Source organism: Capsicum annuum, chromosome 6, assembly GCF_002878395.1.
Source record: "Capsicum annuum cultivar UCD-10X-F1 chromosome 6, UCD10Xv1.1, whole genome shotgun sequence".
NCBI lineage: Eukaryota > Viridiplantae > Streptophyta > Magnoliopsida > Solanales > Solanaceae > Capsicum > Capsicum annuum.
The window spans coordinates 223,454,927-223,477,704 of NC_061116.1; the positions used below are offsets into that span (position 1 = coordinate 223,454,927).

Below are 22,778 nucleotides of genomic sequence, written 5' to 3' on the forward strand. Positions count from 1 at the left end.
TTTTTTTTTTTTAAAATAAATGGGCCTAAACTAGCCATTTGGACCCAAAAACAGCTATATAGCCGTTGGGCCAACGGCTAGTTTGGCCCAAAATCCAAAATATCTTCTTTTTTTTTTTAACTTTTCTGTGCCGGGCCGATTAACCGGTGGGTCTGGACCGGGCTTGGTAGTCGGGCCCATTTTAACAAAATAACCGGCCCGGGACCCGGAACCCTAAAGCCCTAAGGCTTATCGAGCCGGGTCAAATCGGGCCGGGTTAGGTACTAGATCCGGCCCGACCTACTTGACACCCCTAGTTGTAATTCACACTTACATTTTATGTTTTACTGCCCCTCATTTGATCAGTGTAGATACCAAATCCTACTGTCTTAGACCTCTTTTGTCCTACTAATGATGTTGATTCTCCAATGATTCTTCTTTCCCCAAGTTGCTGATCAGATACACTTTCTTTTCCTCTACCTCTTTCAGTGACTCTTCCAGATCCTTTGCCTTTGCCAGCTCCCCTACCTTTGTCAGTATCTCTACCTCTACCTCTACCTCTACCTCTTCCAACTGGTTGCACTCTTATAACTACTGAGGTATCAACACACATCGAACTGCTGAAGCTTGGTTGCTGGATGAAACTTTGTGGCATGCTAGTTGGCTGAAACTTGGTAGCCTGCTAGAGCTTGGTGTATGGCGGAAGCTTGGTGGCCTGCTAGATCTTGGTGGCTGGCTGAAGCTTGGTGACCTGCTAGAGCTTGGTGGTTGGCTGAAGCTTTGTGGCCTACTAGAGCTTGGTGGCCTGCTAGAACTTGCTGCCTGGATAAAGCTTCCAGGTTGTCCCATTCCATCCTAACAATAAAGGATATTAAATATATATTATACATATCAAAATTTAATTATTGAATTAAAAGATATGAGTGCATTACCTGAGCTTTACAGAGAGTTCTGTTATGACCAATTTGATGACATTTGGAGCAAGAAATTTTCAGTCCTTTCCTGGATAGCTCCCTATACTTCTTCTTAGGCTTATTCTTTCCTTTTTTTTTATTATTTCTTGGTCTGCCAGGCATTGGTCTAGGCTCAGGAGGATCAATTACTACATCACTTGTGTTAGGCCACATTTTCATAGTAGGTATTGGCTGAAGAAAGTAGTCATAAGCCTTCAAGAATGTATCTTTCTTATACCACTCTTCCACATAAAATTCAGGCTCTATACCTTTATGCTGATAAGCCAATACAACATGTTGACATGGTATGCCTCTCAATTGCCAGCTTCTACAAGTGCAAGTCCTTGCCCTAATATCAACTATATGCCTATACGGACCATCTAAAATTTCATACCCAATCTGTTCATTGAACCTAACTGTGCAATTTTTAGTCATATCTTTGTTTTCTTTAAGTACTAGCAAAGACATAGGAGAGATGTCTTAAATCCAAGTATCAACAAACTTCCTCATTTCAATATTTCTATCCATTATCTTGTGTCTAATCTCCTCTAACATACTGATTATAGATTTATGTCTAGCAGCTAAAATCCATGAATTAAAAGTCACACATATTATTCTCAACAATGTCACATTTAGAATACTCTCTAAAATATGCCCTGCACCATGATTTTTTTCATAATGTAATAAGTCCTCACAAATATCCTTACCAAGTTGACTGAGTTTACCCATCTCATCCAAAAACTTCACTTCAAAACTGAATTTAGCACACCTCTAAAATTGTTTTCTTCTTTCTTCTCCTCTCCAGATTTGATGTCAATTGGACCAGATGTGTCTTGCACACCACCTCATTTCACAATCTGGTAGCAACTCAAGTATAGTAGGTACAAGACCCTACATCAACATAAATACAAAATCAAAACAAAAAATATATGAACATGGACTGTATAGTAAATAAATAGAAGACATCAAAATTAAAGTTTAAAAAGTAGACTAACCTTTTGCATATCTGACATGACAGTCAGTCCATGTCCAGTGCCTAAGTTCAAATCTTGAATCAAGTGGTTAATGAAGAAACTCCAGCTATGTTTTGTCTCTTGATCAACCACTGCCCAAGCTATTGGATATATTTGATCATTTTCATTTCTCCCAACTGCAACTAACAATTCACCCTTGCAAGAACCTTTCAAAAAACAACCATCTAAACCCAATAATTTTTTTGCACCCTGCCAGCCAGCCTCTCTTTAATGCATCAAAGCACAAATAAAAATAAACAAATAGATTTTTTTCAAGTTGAGACTCTCTATCTATCCTCACCCAACAAGAACTGCCAGGATTAGTATATTTTATCATGTCTGCATAGTTACACAACCTTGAAAATTCCATCTTCCAATCACCCAAGAATTCTTTAATGATTCTACGCTTTGCCCTGCTACAAACAGTTTTTCCCACATACAAACTCAATTTTTTTCTCACCAATTCCTGAATTTCCCACAGTTTTATATAAGGTTGTAAAGTTATTTCATCCTTGAACTTACTTACAATAAACTTAGATGTGCATAATTTGTTTTTTGTAATAGTAGTGCATACATGTACAGGATAGTAGTGCTTGACAACAAAGTCACCAGAATGCTTATCAATACTAGCAAACAACAACCATTTACATTTCTTGTCCTCACACCTAACTCTAACTCTATGTTTCTCATTAGGCTTAACCTTTAATCTAACTTTGTATTCAACAGCATACTCAGCCACAACCTTTCTAAATTACTTAGCATTTTCAAATAGCATACCAAGCTTAAATATAGCCACAACACAATCAGGATCAAATCTTACCTTTTTACTTTTCCTTCTTACTGGTAAATCAACACCCCTGACAGCTTCAGGTTTCAGTCCATCAGCACTGTCATCACTATCAACTTCTGAGCTATCTATATACTTCTCATCTCCCTCTAATCTTCCATTGTATCTAGCAGCCTTATTCCTTTCAATATCTTCAAATCCCCTATCAACACCTGCTGATCCAAGTTTTATTTCTTCATTTTGAACAGATTTCTTTTGTTTCACACAGTTTCTCCTTTCATTTCTAAGAGTTCTTAACTCTTTATCAACCTCAGAATCATCTTCTGGTATATTAAACTCTTGAGAATCAGCACTACTATCAAGATCTGTTTCAGTCCCTTCTAGATCTGAGAGTTCATCTGCACCAGATTCTATATCTATGTTGTCAGTTTGGGTAGGTTCCTCATGTAACCCTTCAACATTAATATCATGAACTGTTGATATGTTCTCACCCATATTACTATTTTCACCAACTACATTACTACTTTGATCACCTACTGTACCACAAAGAAAATCAGATGGGACCACATCTTCTACCATTTCTACCTCATCCACAACATGGTTCACATACAAGTCTAAAAAGTCCCCATCTTCTAGGTCATCAACAAGACTTACCAAAGTCAAGTCATTTTCTACTTCAATAAAGACTTTCTTTTTAGGGTCTTTAAAGTAGAACCCACCAACAATCATATACCCAAATTCTTTAGTATAATAAAGTAACTCGAATATAGAAAAGTGATCCTTGTCCATACTTACATATTCCACCTCACTTTCTCCTATGTAGCGTGGACCATATTCTTTATCAGAAACAAACTTGCCACTATGGTGAAAATGAGTTGTAATAATAATATTAGCCATCAGATTCCTGAAACAAAACCCCAAAAATACCTGACAAGTTATGAATAGTAAAAACCCTAAAAAAATTCAATCTTTTTCGGATATTTTCAAACTACCATTACTAACGTAATATACTAACAAAGAACTAATAAACCATTTACAACAACAATACATGACAAAAATGTGACAATATTGACATTTGAAACATACCTGAGTGCGATTCAAACACAAAACAACAACAATTCTTGAGATCCAACTCTAGATTCCTTGCAGCCAGTAAAGAAATATTGAAATCAATGTCAAACTTCAACTAATCACTCAAAAGCACTATGTAACTTTTCATTATACAACAGACGAAGCATAAATTAGTAGTATTAGGAGTGAAATCGCGATTTTAGGGTTTCTGATAGATTTGGGGATGGGTATGAGGGATTTGACGTTATAACGGAGGAAATGAAGTGGAAATTATATCTATGTATTAATTAAAAGAAAAGGTGAGGTGTAAAATATAATTGGTTATAATTGGTCAAAATTTACACGTAGGCGGCGACTACATACATGCGCTTAACACGTTAAAAAAGAAGGCTTTAAAAAGATGCCACGTCGGACAATTAAGCTCAATTGAAACCATTTGTGAAGGGGTAAAGGGATCAATAGGTATCTGTCTTAGTTGAGGTGTCTATACGGGAAACGTGAAATAGTTAAGGGGCCTCTGTATATATATTTAGCCTATATTAAATTTAGAGGCACACATAATTACATTTCGTGTAAATTTGGTTATACATCAAGAAGTGGTGAGTATGCTTATTTTCTTTTTGAGTAGACCCAATAATCAAAAGATGTATAATTATTACAAATTTTTTGCGAATGTATGTACATGAGATGTATGTGATTATTTATTTTTCCTTCAAGGAGCTTTGCTCCTAACCATACGGCGATTCTACATTAATCATTTATACAAGTTACACTTACTTTCATTTATATTATTTGCTTATATTTTATGAAATTAAATTTTTTAAAATTGTATATTATATAATTGAATATACACGTGCAAAGCACGTGTTGATAAACTAGTGTGCGTGTATATATAGATTCAATAATCAAAAGATGTATAATTATTACAAACTTTATGCAATTGCATGAGTACGAGATGTATGCCATTATTTATTCTCTTTAAGAAGCTTAGCTCCTAATCATTTGGATTAAACCTTAATTATTTATAGGAATTATGCTTCACACTTTTATGTATATTATTTGCTTAGATTTCAAAAAAAATTAAGTTTATAAAATTGTATACTATATAACTGGGTATACACGTCCAAAGTATGTATTAAGAACTTAGTGTGTATTTATATATTTCATTTGTCTATAGCCTAATATTTAGAGATGCAGAGCGTAGTTTGTGTAAACCCTAACCAATAAATTAGTGATAGAAAAATACTAATTTCTCAAACACATATGGTATCTATATATACTAGCCCTATTATTTATGTTGAGGAATGATTAGTGAGCTTATAAACCATCATCTAACACTAGGGGTGGGTATTCGGTTTGTTCTGTCTGATAGTTTAATATCGGTTTGATTTTTTGATTTTCGGATTGACAAAAATGACAATCGTAACCAAACCAAAATAAATTCGGTTCGATTATTTCGAATTTTTATTTCGATTTTAAAAATTAAAGTAGTGACATCTTTTTTGTCATGTCTGGACATTTAAAATTGATGTTTTTTAAAAAAAATAATTTTTTCAAATTCAATTTTCATTCCCAAAAATAGATAACTATATAAATAAATACCGGAATAGGGATTTAGGGTTGGCTGCGGGCTGCGGCGTATGTATTGACTACTGTTAATGTTAAGTGTTAATTGTGAATTTATTGTTACTGTATATATATAATATATATTTTATATATATGTATTATTTATGTATAAAATTTCTGTTTTTCAATTTTTCGATTTAACCATTTATTTATTTTTAAACTAAAGATCGAACCGAAAAATCGAATTTTAAAAATTACAAACCGAAATCGATCCAAAAAACCAAAAAATTGAAGCCAAAATTAAATTTCAATTTAATTTTTCGATTATACCAAAATATGTCCAGCCCTATCTAACACCCTTTATAAATTGACCCAATGTAATAATATTCTTCGACGCCCACCCTCACTCTCATAAGCTCATTAATCATTCCACAACATAAATCATAGAGCTAGTGTATATAAATACTATCTGTGTTTGAGAAAATAATATTTTTCTATCAATAATTTATCGGTTAGGATTTACTCAAACTACCCTCTGCATCTCTAAATATTAGCCTATAGACAAATGAAATATAAAATACACACACTAGTTTTTTAATATATGCTTTGAACGTGTATATCCAATTATATAATATACAATTTTTTAAGCTTAAATTTTTATGAAATCTAAGCAAATAATATACGTGAAACTGTGAAAGTATAATTTCAATTAATAATTAAGGTTGAATCCTAATGCTTAGGAGCCAAGCTTCTTAAAAGAAATAAATAATGACATACATCTCATACTCATGCAATCACACAAAGTTTGCAATAATTATACATCTTTTGATTATTGAATCTATATATACACGCAGACTAGTTGATCGACACATGCTTTGCACATGTATACCCAATTTTATAAAATTTAATTTTTATAGAATCTTAGAAAATAATATAAATGAAAATGTAAATTATAACTTCTATAAATGATTAATGTAGAATCGGTGTGTGCTTAGATTTCATAAAAAATTAAGTTTATAAAACTGTATACTATATAATTAGGTATACACATCCAAAGCGCGTATTACGAAACTAGTGTGTATATTTATATATTTCATTTGTCTTTAGCCTAATATTGAAATGAAGAGCATAATCTGTGTAAACCCTAACCAATAAATTATTGGTAGAAAAATATTAATTTCTCAAACACACATGGTATTTATATACACTAGCTCTATGATTTATGTTGAGGAATGATTAATGAGCTTATGGGCCATCTAACACCCTTTATGAATTGACTCAACCTAATAATATTCTTCGACTCCATCAGTACTTAGGTATTATAAACTTACCATGGAATCACGACGCTCTTGAATGCTGCTAAATTTGTGGCTTAGTTGAATCTCAAAAATAGAATTGTTATTTATATTCCGTTTACTTCACAAAAGAGGCTCAAACTGGTTTTGAAAAACGTATTAACGACTTTCTAAACCATGCATATTTTATTTTGAATTTCTTATACTATTATCATTGGTGTTCTAACATGAGTTTTAGTGGAAGCAAAATCCTCTTACTGCAGAGACATATTAAGAGAGCAAAGATGGGAACCATGTAAATTGTAATAGTCCATCACTACAACAAAAACACAATTATTTACATATAATAGTATTTATGATAAACAAGTATATCATAAAATTGAGATGAACTCGCGACAGAAAAATTAACTAAATTGTAATGTATTACAATTTTTTCATAAATTTAAGATGAAGTTAATAATTTATCACAATTTCATTACAAATTTGCAAGAGAAATAATAATTAGTCACAAAAAATTATAACGTATTATAAGTTTATCATAAATTTAAGATGATAATAATAATCTGTCACAATTCCTTTACAAATTTGTGTGAAAAATAATAACTTGTCAGAAATCTGTCACAGCTTTATAATGAAAATGAAGATCTATTACAAGTCCCATCACAAATTTGTGACGAACAAAATAATCCATCACAATTTTTATGAAGATGATTTTTTTTTTTTTTTCAATTTTAAAAATAGAAATTTGGACGGACGTCACAAAATTGTGACTCGTGTTATTCCGTCATAAATTATTTAACAATATAAATTTTAACTAAATAATAAATTCTGTGACGGATTTTTTTTTAATTTTTTATATTGGGATATAAAAAATTTGGTATTTTTCTTGTATGCATTGAGCTAGTGAGTGATGTAAATGTCTGAATATATTTCAGCAAGAATCAATATGCTTGTGTGAGAGGTAACAGATCACAGAGAAATTTATACGTATAAAAATGGTGACCAGTTCACAGAATATGGTTGTGTACAAGAGGTGATCTTCCATACAAACTATATTTACAAGTTGTTGAACCCTCTTACAATTGTAATTATGCAACTTACTTCAACGTTCAACGTAGAGTGCCCACTGGCCTTTTGTAAGTATACCACTTCGCGATCGCGAGATAAACTCCCAAATTCAGTACACTTAGCAAAGCCAAAAGATAGTAGAAGTAATCAATGTGACCGTAGTTCAAGTTATCCGGTATCCACCCAGGCTTCCCGTTCTTGGCTGTAATTTTCATGACGATAGTCACAAGCAAAGAACTCAAGTAATTCCCTAGTGCAACGCTGGTCAGTGATAAAGCCGAACACAAACTTCTCATGGCATCGGGTGCTTGCTCATAGAAGAACTCCAACTGACCGATGAATGTGAAGACTTCTGCACAACCTATAAGGAAGTATTGTGGAACCTGCCAAAAAATTGTCATGGGTACCTCTTTCAGTTCATAGTAGTTATGCCTTTTCACATATTTTAGCCGATAGAGCTCCAGAATCCCGGCAGATACCATGGCAAAGATGGATATGAAAAGGCCTGTTCCCATTCTCTGTAGTTGTGTCAGGCCATTCTTGTGACCTGTAATCTTCCTAGCAATTGGGACAATAAATTGGTCGTAAATGGGAACCCAGAATATGACACTAAGGGTGTCGAAAATGCTAAGTGATGCTGGTGGAATTTTGAAGCTGGAATTTCCAACACGAGTGTTCATGGCCGCTCCTTGCAACACAAACAAGGTACTCATTTGACCATATACAGCACTAAACATGATCCCCGTAGCCCATATAGGTAGCAATCGTATAATGGACTTGAGCTCCTCTACTTGGGTCACAGTGCACAGTCTCCACGAGTCTATATTGCCTTTCGTATGGTCAGATTCTGTCTGCACTGCGGCCTTGTCGAAGAAACTGCATCATTTCATCAGAGTGTAAATCATTAAATTTCATCATTTACCATATCGAAAACAGGAAAACTCTCAATAATGAAAAGAAAGTAGATACACATCAGACAATGTGGACAGCAAAGACTACATGGTGTAAATGTTTCCAGGTCCAGTAAAGTATCACTAGATCATTGAATCTTTCATTGTAATAGAGATGATAATACTAATATTTTCTCTATTAGATAATTATACATACCTACACAGACAGATTACTCTAGAGATAAAAGCATATAAACTCTTCAAGGATATTAACAGCTGCTAATTCTTAAGGAAAACGCATTACATCACAAATAATTATAGAAATCGTTTGATTTGAATGGATAATTTGTTAGCTATCATTCAAGAATCATTCCTATGGAAATGTGAGAACACAACAACTCCCAAAAAAAGAAGAAAAGCATAACTAGCTTTCGGATGCTCACCTAAGGTCTTTTGTATGATCAAGCTTGCGACTCCCCGTGATTGCAGATTCTGCATCTGTAGTCTCATACAAGAGAGTCTTGTCTTCAGGCACATCAACTTTAAATTTTCTGAAGGATGCAACCAGAACCTGACATATGCGTGTCAGAGGGCTCCCTCCGGGTTTCTGATTGCGATACAATCGGGTACCAGAAAAGAAGCTTACTACAGCAATGGCCATGGTCACTGCTGGAATTCCAAAACCCCAGCCCCATCCCACATTATCTTGTATCCAGACCAGCACAGAAGAAGCAACAAGGGCACCAATATTAATTGAAAAATAGAACCAATTAAAGAAAGATGACTTGTGTTTCTTCTCAACCTCATCAGCATCATCAAACTGATCAGCACCATAAGATGAAACGCAGGGCTTAATCCCACCGGTACCCAATGCTATGAGGTAAAGTGCAACAAAGCAAACTGCAGTTTGCACTTCCTTTGGATGACAGACATCCCCAGAACAACTTGGCTTTAGGCCTGGGACAGAAGCTGACAATGTCAAAAGAGCCATCCCCTGCAAGAGACATACTTTTATGATTCTGAGTTCCCAACAAAAGGAATTTAAGTTTGACATTTTGAATATATATTTTTATGTTTACAAGAATTAACTATAACTCGGCATATAAATGAAGGCATTCAAGTCTTGAGTGGTATGAAAGTTTTCTTTGGCAAAGCTCTAGTCTTTCTCGTCTAATATTCTCTTAGCAATCTTGGGTGTAGTAAGGCTCACTTGGCATAGCAAGAAGCGTGAGCTAGTTGCCAAGTGCCGCGCGGTGCCCTTAGTCGAAGTCTTAAGGCCTTGCAGTAGGCTCGAAAAACTACTTTTTCCTCTTAATTATTCATCCTTTACATGTTCAGCACAAGTGTGTGTGCATAATATGTTTACCTTAGATTAATATTTTTCTTCTTGTAGTTTCTCAAAGAAGTCACATAATATGTTGAACAGTGTGTGCACAGATGTGGATCCAGATTTGAAGTTTATGGGTTCGGGATGCACTGAACTCATGGACCAATGGAGTTACTGGTTCGTCATAATAACTGTACATAATTAGCAGATTTTTTAACACATAGAGAGAATCTAAGCTCAAGTTATTGGATTCGGCAGAACCCATAGATCATAAAGTGCATCCACCCCTATGCGTGTGCACATAACATGTTTTACCTTAGACCAAGTTTTTTCTTCTTTTAGTTTCTCAAGCAAGCACAGAGTTACAGTAGAGAGAAATGTAATTCAACAGATCATAAAACTTACAACTACATAGATGATTGAGAAACAAGCAATTGTCCAGTATCTTCCTAAATAGGCATCTGCTAGAAATGCCCCAATTAGGGGTGTGATGTAGCATGTTCCTGACCAATTTGAGACATTCTTTGAAGCAACCGCACTATGTTGGTTGAGCCTTTTCTTGAAATACAGAACAAGATTTGTACTCATCCCATAATATGCCAATCTTTCACAACATTCATTTCCTGCCATGAAATATCAAGAATCAAGACAACCCCAATTCAGAGATTTCTGAATATCAAGAACCAACACAACCAACAACAAGCCCAGTGTATTTCCATAAAGTGGGGTCTGGGAAGGGTACAGAGTACCCAATCCGTACCACTACCTTAGAAGTGAGGTAGAGAGCCTATTTCTGATACACCAAGACAAAGATAGTCAAAAAAAAGATGCAATTTACAGTAACAAAACAACAAATAGTAACAGAAATAAGACTACAACAAAATAGTACTTTAAACGATCTACCCTAAACAACAACCATCACCAAAACTCCACGAACAAGAATTTACAATCTCAGCAGAACCAACACAACCCCACTTCATATATTTCTGAATATCAAGAAACAACACAAGCCCAGTTTAGAAATTACTTTTATTTAACACAAACAATTAAATATGTTCCAAAAAAAAAGAAGGAAAAAGGCAGAATTTTGAGCATGGTGAGTGTACCTAAGATAAAAGGGCAAGCTTTCCAAGTTCCAGTTTCATTCTTCTTAGCAGGATTATTGCGGTAATCAACTGTACCATCTTTAGTATACAAATCATCTTCTGCAAAAACCTCTCCCATGGCTTTCTATATGCTGCAAATAAGAATTTTTTAACAGGTACAAAAATTAAAATCAAACATGAAAATCTCTAAAAAGAAAAGAACTCAAAATTTCGAAGATATTGGTATTTCACACAATAAAAAAATTGAACTGTAAATAACTTAATTGAAGGTAATCATTATCAACAGCTGACAAGACAGAAAATCTAACAACAACATGATATAGTACATACTTTAATATGGAAGTGGTCGTTGGGTTCCTTAGCAAAATTAGTGCACTAATAATACATTACATCAAGTAAATCAAGAAACTGTATTATATAAATAGATAATGATGGAAAGATGAACTCTGCGCAAGTAGTAATCATTTTTTTTTTTCCAAACAAGTAGTAATCCTAAAAGCGTTGAATAAAGTTTTATTATGTCCTACCATTAAATGCGTTGACATGTGGCCTCTATAGTACTGTACATACTTCATGTGCAAACAAAATCATTACGGAATCTTTTCTTTAGGCTGAATGATACATCTACTTCTTGTGTTTAGATTTATTTGTCTGCCTTAATTTAGTACAAAATTTGAGGAAGTAAAAAAAAAAATTAAATTAAATTAAATGATTGTAAATATATCAGGTGAAAAATATAAATTAAAAAAATTAAGAGTTTTTTGAAAAGTAGTTTTGACAAGTAAATTAGAAGTCGTTTGGCCATAGAAATTATTTATTTTTTTTCAATTTTTTTTTTTCATGTGTTTGGCCATAGATATTCCAAAAACAACTTCAAAATTTTTTTCTGAAAAGTGAAAACAATTTTTTGTTGTTTTTATTTTTTTTTAATTTCAATTCCAATTTTTATTTTTATTATATATAACCCATTTTTTTAATATTATACAAAAAGCCCTTATTAACTGTACAACCATAAACAATTGCCAACTACCCTCTCGTGATGCTTTTTTTTCAGAATTCATGAATAATTGTTACAACGTTTTACTCGTGGGGATCATTAACGGAAGTATATGGTTTGAAGACCAACTCATCATTCGTTTATTGTCCTCTTATTATACTTTATTTTGCTCTGCCTGTTATTTTAAGAGCGTATGCTTGCTTCAATATCAAATATTATTGCTTTTATATCTCTTACACTTACTATATAATCGTCTTAGCAGGGTGATAATCGTTTATTAATCCATATAACATTCTGAATAAATACACCTACAGAACTTGTGGATACTGAAGCGAACGTACATTAATGTAATGCCGTGATGCGTTAGGCAATTCTGGAGCAATGAGTTGAGCTTTTTGAGGATCTCCTTGTGCATGTTGATGGATCACGACAGCAGGTACCGGGAGATAGTTGACCAATATGTTTTATCGCGTATCTGTACATACATTTGCAATATAGTTTCGACCTGTTTTCTTTGGATTGTATAGTGTAGGATTTGCAGAAGCTAGATCCTAAGATGGGTTTGTTTCATGTATTCTTCACATTAATCTCTTCATGTTTGCTTTCAGTCGTGGTTAACACTTTGATAAACAAGACACTAGCTTGGGAAGATGAGAAACAGAAATTGTTTAGTAAGATTTTTAAGCCAAAAGACAAATATATTTTCATTTTTAAGGTCAGGATCCCTTTCATCATTGATGTGAAATTCTGTCCATTCACGAGTATAATTAGTAGATAAATTAGTTGGACAATTTTGATAGTTTTAAAAAGTTTGGGACAGAAAATTAAATTTAAAAAAGACTTTTCAGAAATTTAAAAATATCATTCAAAAATACATGGGCAAACACAACTCTAACTCTTACTCTAACTTTAAAATTTTTTAATTTTTATGACCAAACACTACTTAAAATGGAGAGGAGCAGGTATACTAACGTTGAAACTTGCAGAACTGCTAGCTCACTGACCATGCCCATGTGATTTGACCATTTTTAAGGATCTTATTAGTTACTTTGTCAATAAAATAGAGGGCATTGGATGGGTATCAGAGCCATCGAGGAGTGGCAAGCACCCACCAAGGTGAGTGAGCTAAGATCATTTTAAGGACTCGTTTGTGCGGTACTCAAAGACAAATTGGTCTTCTTCGACATGCCGTTTTGATGTAAGGTCAACAAAGCCAGAGGCAGATGGAGCTGTCTATTCAATTGGATTTAATAATTTTTACATAAAACATATAGTTGTATACATAGTTAAAAAAATATTAAATTATAAATTTAAAAGCTAAAAGATATAATAAATCTAACGTTATGAATATTAAAAATTGAAATTCATTAAATTTAAATTTTAAAGTCAGAGTGAATTTGACATTGTGAACACATTCAAATCAGTAAGATTTATTAGGGTAGGCATAAATTGATCGTTGGCCCAGGAAAGTTGGGATTTTATTTTAATGGGACCTTGACATGTTGTTGGTGTGAACCAAAGAATGGAGAGAACATGGAAAGAGGAAAACAAAGTGAAACAAGAAAGTGAAAGGTAACCAATTGAGCCAAAACGCCAACTAATCTGAATTCCATTAACACAAACTTTGACAAGCGCATGGAAAAGAGAAGAATAAAACATCGCATGATTACGACTTTTGCTTTCTTTATTTTGTTTCCAGTTCACTCCCATAATATTGAAAACCGACTAATATAAATTCGTTTTAGATAAGTCTCATTCAAAAATAGTGCTCTCTATGATTTTTTTCATATCCATAATTCGAAACCAAAGCCTATTAACACCACATCTCGGCTTTATATGTTCATCTCTATCTCATCGTCATTGATTACGTTGGCCCGGCCCAACACTAGAAGGACAGCATTATATTTTAGCAAATTAAGGAAAACTATACCCACCCTTGTGTTCAAATTTGATTCGTTGTGGACAAAAGTAGTAATGGGAATTTATGCGGTTAAAATTAACTTACAACTCTCTAAAGGCTATTCAACAAATGGTTTGAAAATTGAAATTTGAATATTCTTCTGCCTAATGGTCTTTGTTTGAAAAATACTTACTCGCATTAATTCGATTAGATGTTTGTAGTACTAAAATAAACAGTCTAATTTAAGAATTACATTTTTAAAAGTAATAGAAGTAAACATACAATTAATATAGCTTGCATAGATGCATTTATTACATTAATGTAAACATCATATGTATGTGTCATAACTTATAAATTAAAATACACACTGTACTAATCTTCCCAAATCTGTCATCCGCCATGGCCTTTGGGCCATTTTCATTCACATATAACAGCATGTAAGTTTTTGCTCATCATAAATAATTCTATTCTTCCAATCACATTCTAAGCATATAAAATTATGTGTTCACATTCTAAGCATATAAAAAATTATGTGTTCAATAATTGTATGTGTGACGTTGTACATGTGCTCAGTTGAGTCAATGGAATTGAAAATGAAACACTAATGAGTTTTTTGACTATCAAAGGTAAGCAGCAAAAGCCGGCAAGATCTTGTTTATTTGGCGATGAAAATTTTGTGATTTTTCTTTTAGAAAACATAGTTACGTACATAATTTTTATTTAAAAATTTTATAATTATTTGTGACTTGTTTATGAAATGCAACAAGATTATTCATCAATCAATTTTTACTAATAACAAAAGGTGGCTGGTCAACGTAGCAACAAGATTCATCAATCAATCACTAATAATAAAAGGCTTGCTCCTTATTATTTCGGCATAACGATGTAGCAAGTTAGTCATAAATTCCAGGTTCACACAAACGAGGAATAAATTGTTTATTTTTAAAATTATTTTGTATTCGCTCATTGATTCGGTTAATCATATTCATACTACGTATGGCCTATTTAAGAAAAAGATTTTTTAATTAGGATTCCCTCTATTTGCAAGAACAAAAAATTAGATAGCCTCTATGCATCTGGTACAAAGATCAATTTCCATTCATATTGCACTTACTTTCTCTTTCGGTCATATGAGGGGGACTCAAATGCCCCGGTGCGGAGGGGCGAGAGGTTGGCTATTAATGGATTCAGGCAAGATAAAGGTGCTTAGACATGACATAGAGCTGTTACAGCCTACCGAGGACATGATTCTAGATAGGAAGGTGTGGAGGACGTGTACAAAGGTGGAAGACTGATAGGATAGGGGCTAGAAGTTATAGCGTTTCACGGGTATAGTATCTTGTCCTTGGAATTATTGGGTGTTGTTTACGGTTTCGGTAGATTGTTGGTGGTATTATTTACTGATAATCTTGTTTCTGCTACTGTCTATTGTTTTGTTACTACTTTTTGTTACTTGTTCTTATATTATGTTTTTTCCTACGGTGTTTGATCTCGAGCCGGGGTCTATCGAAAACAACCTCTCTACCTCACCTATGAGGTAGTGGTATGGATTGCGTACATTCAATCCTCCCTAAACTCCACTATATAGGAATATACTGGATATGTTGTTGTTCACCCAAGTCTAATTTATAATATAATAATAAAGATCCAAGATAATCAATATATGAACTTTATCATGTCCTTTAAATATACTTCACTCTAGATATATATAATATAATATAGTTTGAACTCTTTATAACTTCGTAGTCACACCCAAATCAAAATGGATACCAAACTTATGAAGTTGCATAACGTTGAAATGAAATTGTTCAAAGGGCACATGTGAAATCTAGAGTGAATTTTGAGGAAAGTCAGGCCCAACATTTTATTTGCTTTAGCAGATGAAGCCCAGCCCAGGAAAGCAAGCAAATGTCCAGGCCCAATGGATGCCATCTCCAGACACTAGATTGAACTTTTTTTCACCAATTCTTTGTATTTTTTTTCTTTTTCCTTTTTACCCTATGTCTGTCGGAGTTCTATCGGAAACAACCACTCTACCTCATCTCTGAGGTAGTAATATAGACTACAAATACTTACCCTCCCCAGACTCCACTTGGTGGGAATATACCGAGTATGTAAATTCACTAGCTCGAACTCGACTATTTCAGATTTGCGCTATGTAAGACCCACTAAAAATGTTAGTCCTCACAACTTAGCTAACTCACAAGTATCGTGTATCCACGTTAGATTATTAGATGTAACAGGTTTAACAAAACTCATTGCGTCTGGCTAGAATTATGTGTGTACTCTAGGCTCTAGCACGTGTAGAAATATTAATTAACACATACTATAAAGACCAGAGAATTCACTAACTTTAATTAGTTCCTGGATTCTTCACTAAGCTAAGCCAAAACTTTCATAATTATGACTAGATTTAACTATTCATTGGACGATTGGTGAATTGTGGTCCCAAAAATACTTTTATTAGAGACAGTAAGCTCCATGTATCCATGATAATCACTTTCTAACTACAAGCTTGTTTTTTTTTTTTTTTCACTTCTTTCTTCCACAAAAGAAATTTTCAAACTCTTCTGGAAGAATTAACGCAACTCACCTACAAATGTTTCTTTAGAGAAAAACACAGCCAACATACAGCTCATTTTTTGTCAATAATACATGAGAAAATGTGTAATTATGGTCTTACTAATTAAAAAAGCTTTTAATAATGCTTAATTGATCTCTGACTTTAATCTCTTAATCAGGTTTTTATCCTCTCTGAACCATGTGTAAAATTATCCTAATTTAACCTACCGATGAGTTTTATTGTAGTATTTTATTTTACTAGAAGTAACATTTAAAGCTTTAGTTGGCACTCTTTCAATTCTTGCAAATGTCATCTTTTTGACCAAGTTTTTGAGCATGGTCGACAAAGCTGGAGTTTGATCCCTTTCTTTGGTCATATTAAGCTAAGTTTTATTTAATCTGTTGTAACAGAACCAAATTAAGGATATAGTTGGACCAGCCCAAGTTCGAAGTGGGATATTAAATTTGGAGTTTAACTTCTATAAAAGTTTTTACATTATCAGGTCATCCAAAAGATATTTAGCTTATAGAATTGTCCATAATAACCGGAAATATAGTTAGTATTTACCTAAAAAATAAAAATAAAAAACGACTAGTTACAAATTAGTTTAATTACAATTATAATGTTTTTCACTTTTTTTGTTAGTATTGTCGGTGATAATAAGTTGAATCATGAAACTTTAAAGGGTTAAAGTTGAATTAATCTTGGATGCATGTATAGCGAGGTTAGCTTTTCTTCTAAAAGGAGTTTACCGTTTCAATTATATGCAACAACTTTGTGTAAATTATAAGGGGAGAAAATTAGAATATATCAAAATATGAGCTTGATCTTCACCTTGAAGCATCTATAGTTTATCCACCAAACTAGTTAATCAAAATGTTCTTAAAGATACTATATATATATATATATATATAAGGTTATTACTTATAAAACTTTCTCTCTAGCTCACTAAGTACATAGAGAAAATTATAATATAAAAGAGATCAAATATGTTGGGCAAAATAAGGGAATGGCTGAGAATTTTGGTGGTGTTGGCTCTCTTGTGGCCTGTGTTAGTACAGTGCACAGGCAATATCCGTCATTATAAGTTCAATGTAAGTTCATATTTCTATAATTATATTTTTACTAATTATACCCTATCAATGTACAAAATCTTAGCACATTATCAGTATAATTTGACATGTTCAACACGTTGCTTGTCTAATTTTCTAGATTACTAACTCACAATTATTACGTCAGTTACTTTATAGTTATCTTTTAAGTGACACGAGATAGAAATTTTTAGTAACCGTGCATGCTCAGTAAAATTCGAAATTTGATGGACTATAGACGCATTCTTTTCTACAACTTGACAATGTCATTAATTTCTTACTTTTAATCAAGTAGGTACTAGCTTCAGAGAAATTAAAGTTTCCAAGTATGTTTATGTTAATAGAAACATGCATGTGCATCTCGATTTTGTGTCATACGCACAAAGAAGAATATATTCTGATGGAAGATTAACAAGTGGAATGTCATTTTCCCTAATGCACAAATATTTTACAGAAATGTTTTGGCTACAAATGGACATACTAAAAGATGGAATGTCATTTTCCAATGATGATTTGGCTTTATCATGTATAATATTGTACACTAATTAACTCAACCCAATTACCCATAAATTTATTAACTCAACCAATTTTGATTCACTCCAACTACTTGTCCATTTGACACCCAAGCTGAGATTTGTACATGCAGGTGATGATGAGAAATATAACAAGAGTATGCTCAACTAAGCCTACTGTAACAGTGAATGGCAAATTTCCTGGTCCAACTATTTATGCTAGGGAAGATGATACACTACTTATCAAAGTCGTCAACCAAGTTCACTATAATCTCACCGTCCACTGGTTAGTTTTCTATTACAAACTTTTCCATCCTACATATTTTTCTAAAAAAAAAAAAAAAACACAAAGTAACTTAGCAAAATTACGTGATCTTTACCCAAATAGCTGGTCAGATTCACTCTTTACTTTTGCTGGTCGATATACACAGGTTATACACTCACAAAACTATGTGACTATTGACATACACATGAATTCATATGCATATCATACATATGCCGACTATTTGTAATATAGTGGTTGGTATAAGCTGCTATTTAGGTTAATTCTTCGATTTCAGGCATGGTGTGAAACAAATCCGAACGTGTTGGTCCGATGGGCCGGCGTATATAGCGCAATGTCCAATACAGCCAGGAAAAAGCTATGTATACAATTTTACAGTGACAGATCAAAGAGGAACACTGTTTTGGCATGCACACATACTCTGGCTCAGGGCCACTGTCCATGGTGCTATTGTTATCCTCCCTACGCTTGACTTGCCCTACCCCTTCTCAAAGCCCCAAAAGGAAGTTGTCATCATTTTAGGTAACCTATCATAGTATTTTCTTTTTGGAGATTAATCTATATAAACTGATAGTGATAGTGTAAAGAGCTTCACATTATTATTGAACTGCTTATTGTAAGAAGCAGATCTAGGCTTTTGAGGTTTATGAGTTCTGAATTGTAGAAAAGATGAACTTACTGAGTTCTGCCGAACCTGTAACTAGAATGCTTGTTCCGACCCTGATGCATTTTTATATTGTCAATTCAAGATTACTCACACCATGACAGTATCCTATCCAAGTTTGATTCCTTTTATTTTTGCCTTTTCTATCCACGAATTTGGTGGCTCAATTGATAGGTGAATGGTGGAAGTCAGATGTTGAAGCTGTAATTGATGAAGCAACACAATCAGGTTTGCCACCTAATATTTCTGATGCTCACACCATCAATGGCCTTCCTGGTCCTGTCTCTACCTGCTTATCACAAGGTAAATTCCTTATTTCGGATAGTATTGGAGTCAGAAATTTTAAAAAATATCACACCTTGGAGTTGAACTTGTGACCTAAAGCAATTTTAGTGTTTCAAAAAGAATGAGCTACTTTCCTTTTTAGTCTGTTTTAAAAAGAATGACCCATTTCTTTTTTTGGTAATACTTTAATTTCAACTTTCCACGTGACATGGTTAGGACCACAAGATTAAAGGGTATTTTGGTACATTTGACACAACTTTACTTTAAGGCCACAAGATTCTAAAGCGTTCTTTTATTTTCTTAAACTTTATGTCAAGTGAAAGTAGTCGTGAGTACCATTTTTTGCAATTACATTAGTTCTCCTTAATATCAGGACGATTCAATATTTTTTTTATATAACAAAACAGTTTGATTTAACCCCATTTGCATACTACTTTTAATTTTTCGTCAAATGAAATTCAGTTGAACTCTCTTCGAACCACTCCTTCAATTGGACGGTTGCCTTTTTGTTCTGTTAGAATTAATTTTCATTTTTGGTTCGAATGATCCACAGAAAGATTCAATTTCCTCGTTGAGCCGGGCAAGAAATACCTACTGAGAATCATCAATGCTGCACTGAATGAAGAACTTTTCTTCAAGATTGCTGGCCACAACCTCACTGTGGTAGAAGTAGATGCTGCCTACGTTAAACCCTTTGAAACTGAGACAATTTTAACAGCTCCAGGACAAACTACAAATGTCATACTATCAGCAAATCATAAAAGTGGAAAATACTTAATGGTAACATCACCCTACATGGATTCTCCATTAATCTTAGTGAACAACAAGACAGCAACTGCAACTTTGCAGTACATAAGCACAAACGTCTCTTCCACCACATTCACCGTGCCACCCCATAGAAACGCCACCTCTATCGCGAGAAAATTCATGGACTCTCTCAGAAGCTTGAATTCGAAAAAGTATCCAGCAAAAGTCCCAATGAAAATTGATCATTCCCTATTTTTCATCATTAGTCTTGGACTCAACCCTTGTGCATCATGTTACAAGGGATTTCGAATTGTGGCAGCTATCAATAATGTTACATTTGTTATGCCAAGTGTGTCACTACTTAATGCACATTTTAATAACAGAAGTGGAGCGTTTACTGATGATTTCCCTGGGTTTCCACAATATGCCTTTGATTACACTGGAATTCCACCAGAAAATTTGAGGACAATGGAAGGGACTAAGCTTTATAGACTTGAATATAATTCTAGTGTCCAATTAATATTGCAAGATACAGGATTGTTGAGCCCTGAAAATCATCCAATGCATTTACATGGCTTCAATTTTTTTGTTGTTGGAAGAGGCAAAGGAAATTTTAATCCAAAAGTAGACCCTAAAAACTTCAACCTTGTTGATCCTGTTGAGAGGAACACTATAAATGCCCCTTCTGGTGGTTGGGTTGCTATCAGGTTCCGAGCAAATAATCCAGGTAAAATTTATACGCTAACAATATAGAAAAAAAAAAATTTGCACTATCATTATGTTGCGAGCGTTGTCTTCCAAGTTGTTTATTTCATCTATTATGACATGTCGTTGTAATTAAGTTCATCTGATAGTGTGAAAATTCTTTTACACTTCACATGTATAAAAATTATTGTTAATTTTGCAGGGGTTTGGTTTTTACATTGCCATTTGGAGGTGCACACAACATGGGGACTTAAGATGGCATTTGTGGTGGATAATGGAAATGGCCCAAATGAATCTCTTTTACCCCCTCCCAATGATCTACCAAAATGTTAAAAGATTTCCTATCATTTATGTGTGTATATTTTTCATAGTAAATTCACTGGTTGAGTTGTTTGAGCAGGCCAAAAGAGCTGCTATGAGTAAACAGTTTGTTTATTTAAAATGAAAAGGTTTCAAAGTCATAAGGGATGAGTTTGTATCATATGAACTTATATTTTATGCTAGTGCTTTGTGTGGATATGTAAATTGTAAACTATTTTTGAGCAATCTGTTGTCTTGCTACATTTCTTAATAATAGTTGGTATACTCTCTCTATTTCTTTTATTTTTGTTTTTTGACATGGAAGATGGGACTGATATGAAAGAAAATCATGACACCCTATTTCTCTAACATTTGGTAACACTAGGAAAAATTGTAATTTGAAAAGTATAGTAGAAATAGCGTCTAACTTGTCATTTTTTGGTCCTATTTTTGAAAGTAGTCAATTGTCTGGGTGTATCAATTTCAAGAATTGAGGAGTTTCACTTGAATAACAACATTAATATATCCGGTGTAATCCCATAATTAAGGTCTAAGGTGAGACAATTTTATGAAAAAATAACATAAACATACACCTTAATTTACCATATTTACACAAATCTCCAGCCTTACGAAGTAATTACAAAAATCTCAACTAATTATGTATCTTCATTGGATGTATCAGAAGCTAATTATGTATCTCAACATACCCAAAGTTGAAAAAAATTGTATCAGGAGCTAATTATGTATTTTTACTAAGGAAAATATGTATTTTCGTTGGATGTATAATGTATCTCGACAGACCCAAAATTGAAAAGAATATATCGGGAGCTAATTATCTATATTTTCAAAGGAAAAAATATATCTTCATTGGATGTATTGAAAGTTACTCAGAATCAAAATTTTCAGTAACTATATAAAATGTCAAAATTTTATGTAATTAAGCTCCAAACTGTAGGGATTTATTTTGTTTGCCCCAGTTTTATCTCTGCCTTAGGGCCCAATAGAACGCCATGAACAAAAACATTTGGGTCAATATTAGGGCCCGCTTAATTGTCTGTAGGAAGACACGGGCTATTAATTTATGGCCCAATTAAAGACAAACATTTAAATTGCTAAAAATTACACAAATACACAACTTATATTTTCAATATTACAAAAAACCTCAACTCCCTAAACATATTACAAAAATCCCAACATATACACAGAATGTTATGTATATGTCGGTTATGTTATGTATATTAATAGAGAGAGAGTAAAGTAATTAAAAAAGTGGAAGAGACTGTAATTACTTCCAAAAGGGTTGATATTTATGTTATTTGTAGGAGTGCTTGGTTTACTTTAACTAAAAATTACACAAATACACAACTTATATTTTCAATATTACAAAAAATCCCAACTTCCTAAACATATTACAAAAATCCCAATATATACACAGAATTTATGTATGTGTCGGCTATGTTGTGTATATTAATAGGGAGAGAATGTAATTACTTCCAAAAGGGTTAGTATTTATATTATTTATACTTGCTTTAATACAAACCAAAAACTAAATGAAAGCAATACTATAAAATTTTAAAATGTGATTATTTCTGTCTTATACATACATCTTAAATAAACGAGTCTTAATTGTTAGGTTAGTGCTGTTGTTTCCACTTTCCACATCATCTAAAGTGATA

General features: G+C 33.3%; 2 protein-coding genes across 3 annotated transcripts; one reads left to right on the forward strand and one right to left on the reverse strand.

Moving 5' to 3' along the window:
- Positions 1-7,619: 7,619 nt before the first annotated feature.
- On the reverse strand, positions 7,620-11,667 carry LOC107875491 (protein NRT1/ PTR FAMILY 8.1). 2 transcript variants are annotated; one of them, XM_016722230.2, is made up of 5 exons: positions 11,583-11,667; positions 11,056-11,186; positions 10,355-10,572; positions 9,066-9,616; positions 7,620-8,608 (listed from the first exon to the last, which is right to left on the reverse strand). In XM_016722230.2, the coding sequence occupies exons 2-5, from the start codon at positions 11,171-11,173 to the stop codon at positions 7,774-7,776; spliced, it is 1,722 nt and encodes a 573-aa protein (XP_016577716.1). In that variant the 5' UTR covers positions 11,174-11,186; positions 11,583-11,667; the 3' UTR covers positions 7,620-7,773. The 2 variants fall into 2 exon arrangements, with proteins under 2 accessions (XP_016577716.1, XP_016577713.1); XM_016722227.2 differs by lacking the exon at positions 11,583-11,667 and adding an exon at positions 11,386-11,553.
- Positions 11,668-17,472: 5,805 nt separating this feature from the next.
- LOC107874615 (laccase-4) lies at positions 17,473-21,348 on the forward strand. The gene is made up of 6 exons (XM_016721377.2): positions 17,473-17,609; positions 18,253-18,404; positions 18,679-18,923; positions 19,240-19,368; positions 19,904-20,824; positions 21,005-21,348. Exons 1-6 carry the CDS (start codon positions 17,505-17,507, stop codon positions 21,133-21,135), a joined length of 1,683 nt encoding a protein of 560 aa, XP_016576863.1. The 5' UTR covers positions 17,473-17,504; the 3' UTR covers positions 21,136-21,348.
- The last annotated feature ends 1,430 nt before the right edge of the window (positions 21,349-22,778 follow it).

Excerpts from the sequence above, each read along its gene's own strand:
- LOC107875491 (XM_016722230.2), bottom strand. The coding sequence starts at position 11,173 with ATGGGAGAGGTTTTTGCAGAAGATGATTTGTATACTAAAGATGGTACA. Across the intron at positions 9,617-10,354 it reads TCTCAATCATCTATGTAGTT|GGGATGGCTCTTTTGACATT; the intron begins GTAAGTTTTATG and ends TGTCTCTTGCAG. Across the intron at positions 8,609-9,065 it reads GATCATACAAAAGACCTTAG|TTTCTTCGACAAGGCCGCAG; the intron begins GTGAGCATCCGA and ends GAAATGATGCAG.
- LOC107874615 (XM_016721377.2), top strand. The coding sequence starts at position 17,505 with ATGTTGGGCAAAATAAGGGAATGGCTGAGAATTTTGGTGGTGTTGGCT. Across the intron at positions 18,405-18,678 it reads TATAATCTCACCGTCCACTG|GCATGGTGTGAAACAAATCC; the intron begins GTTAGTTTTCTA and ends CTTCGATTTCAG. Across the intron at positions 19,369-19,903 it reads CTCTACCTGCTTATCACAAG|AAAGATTCAATTTCCTCGTT; the intron begins GTAAATTCCTTA and ends AATGATCCACAG.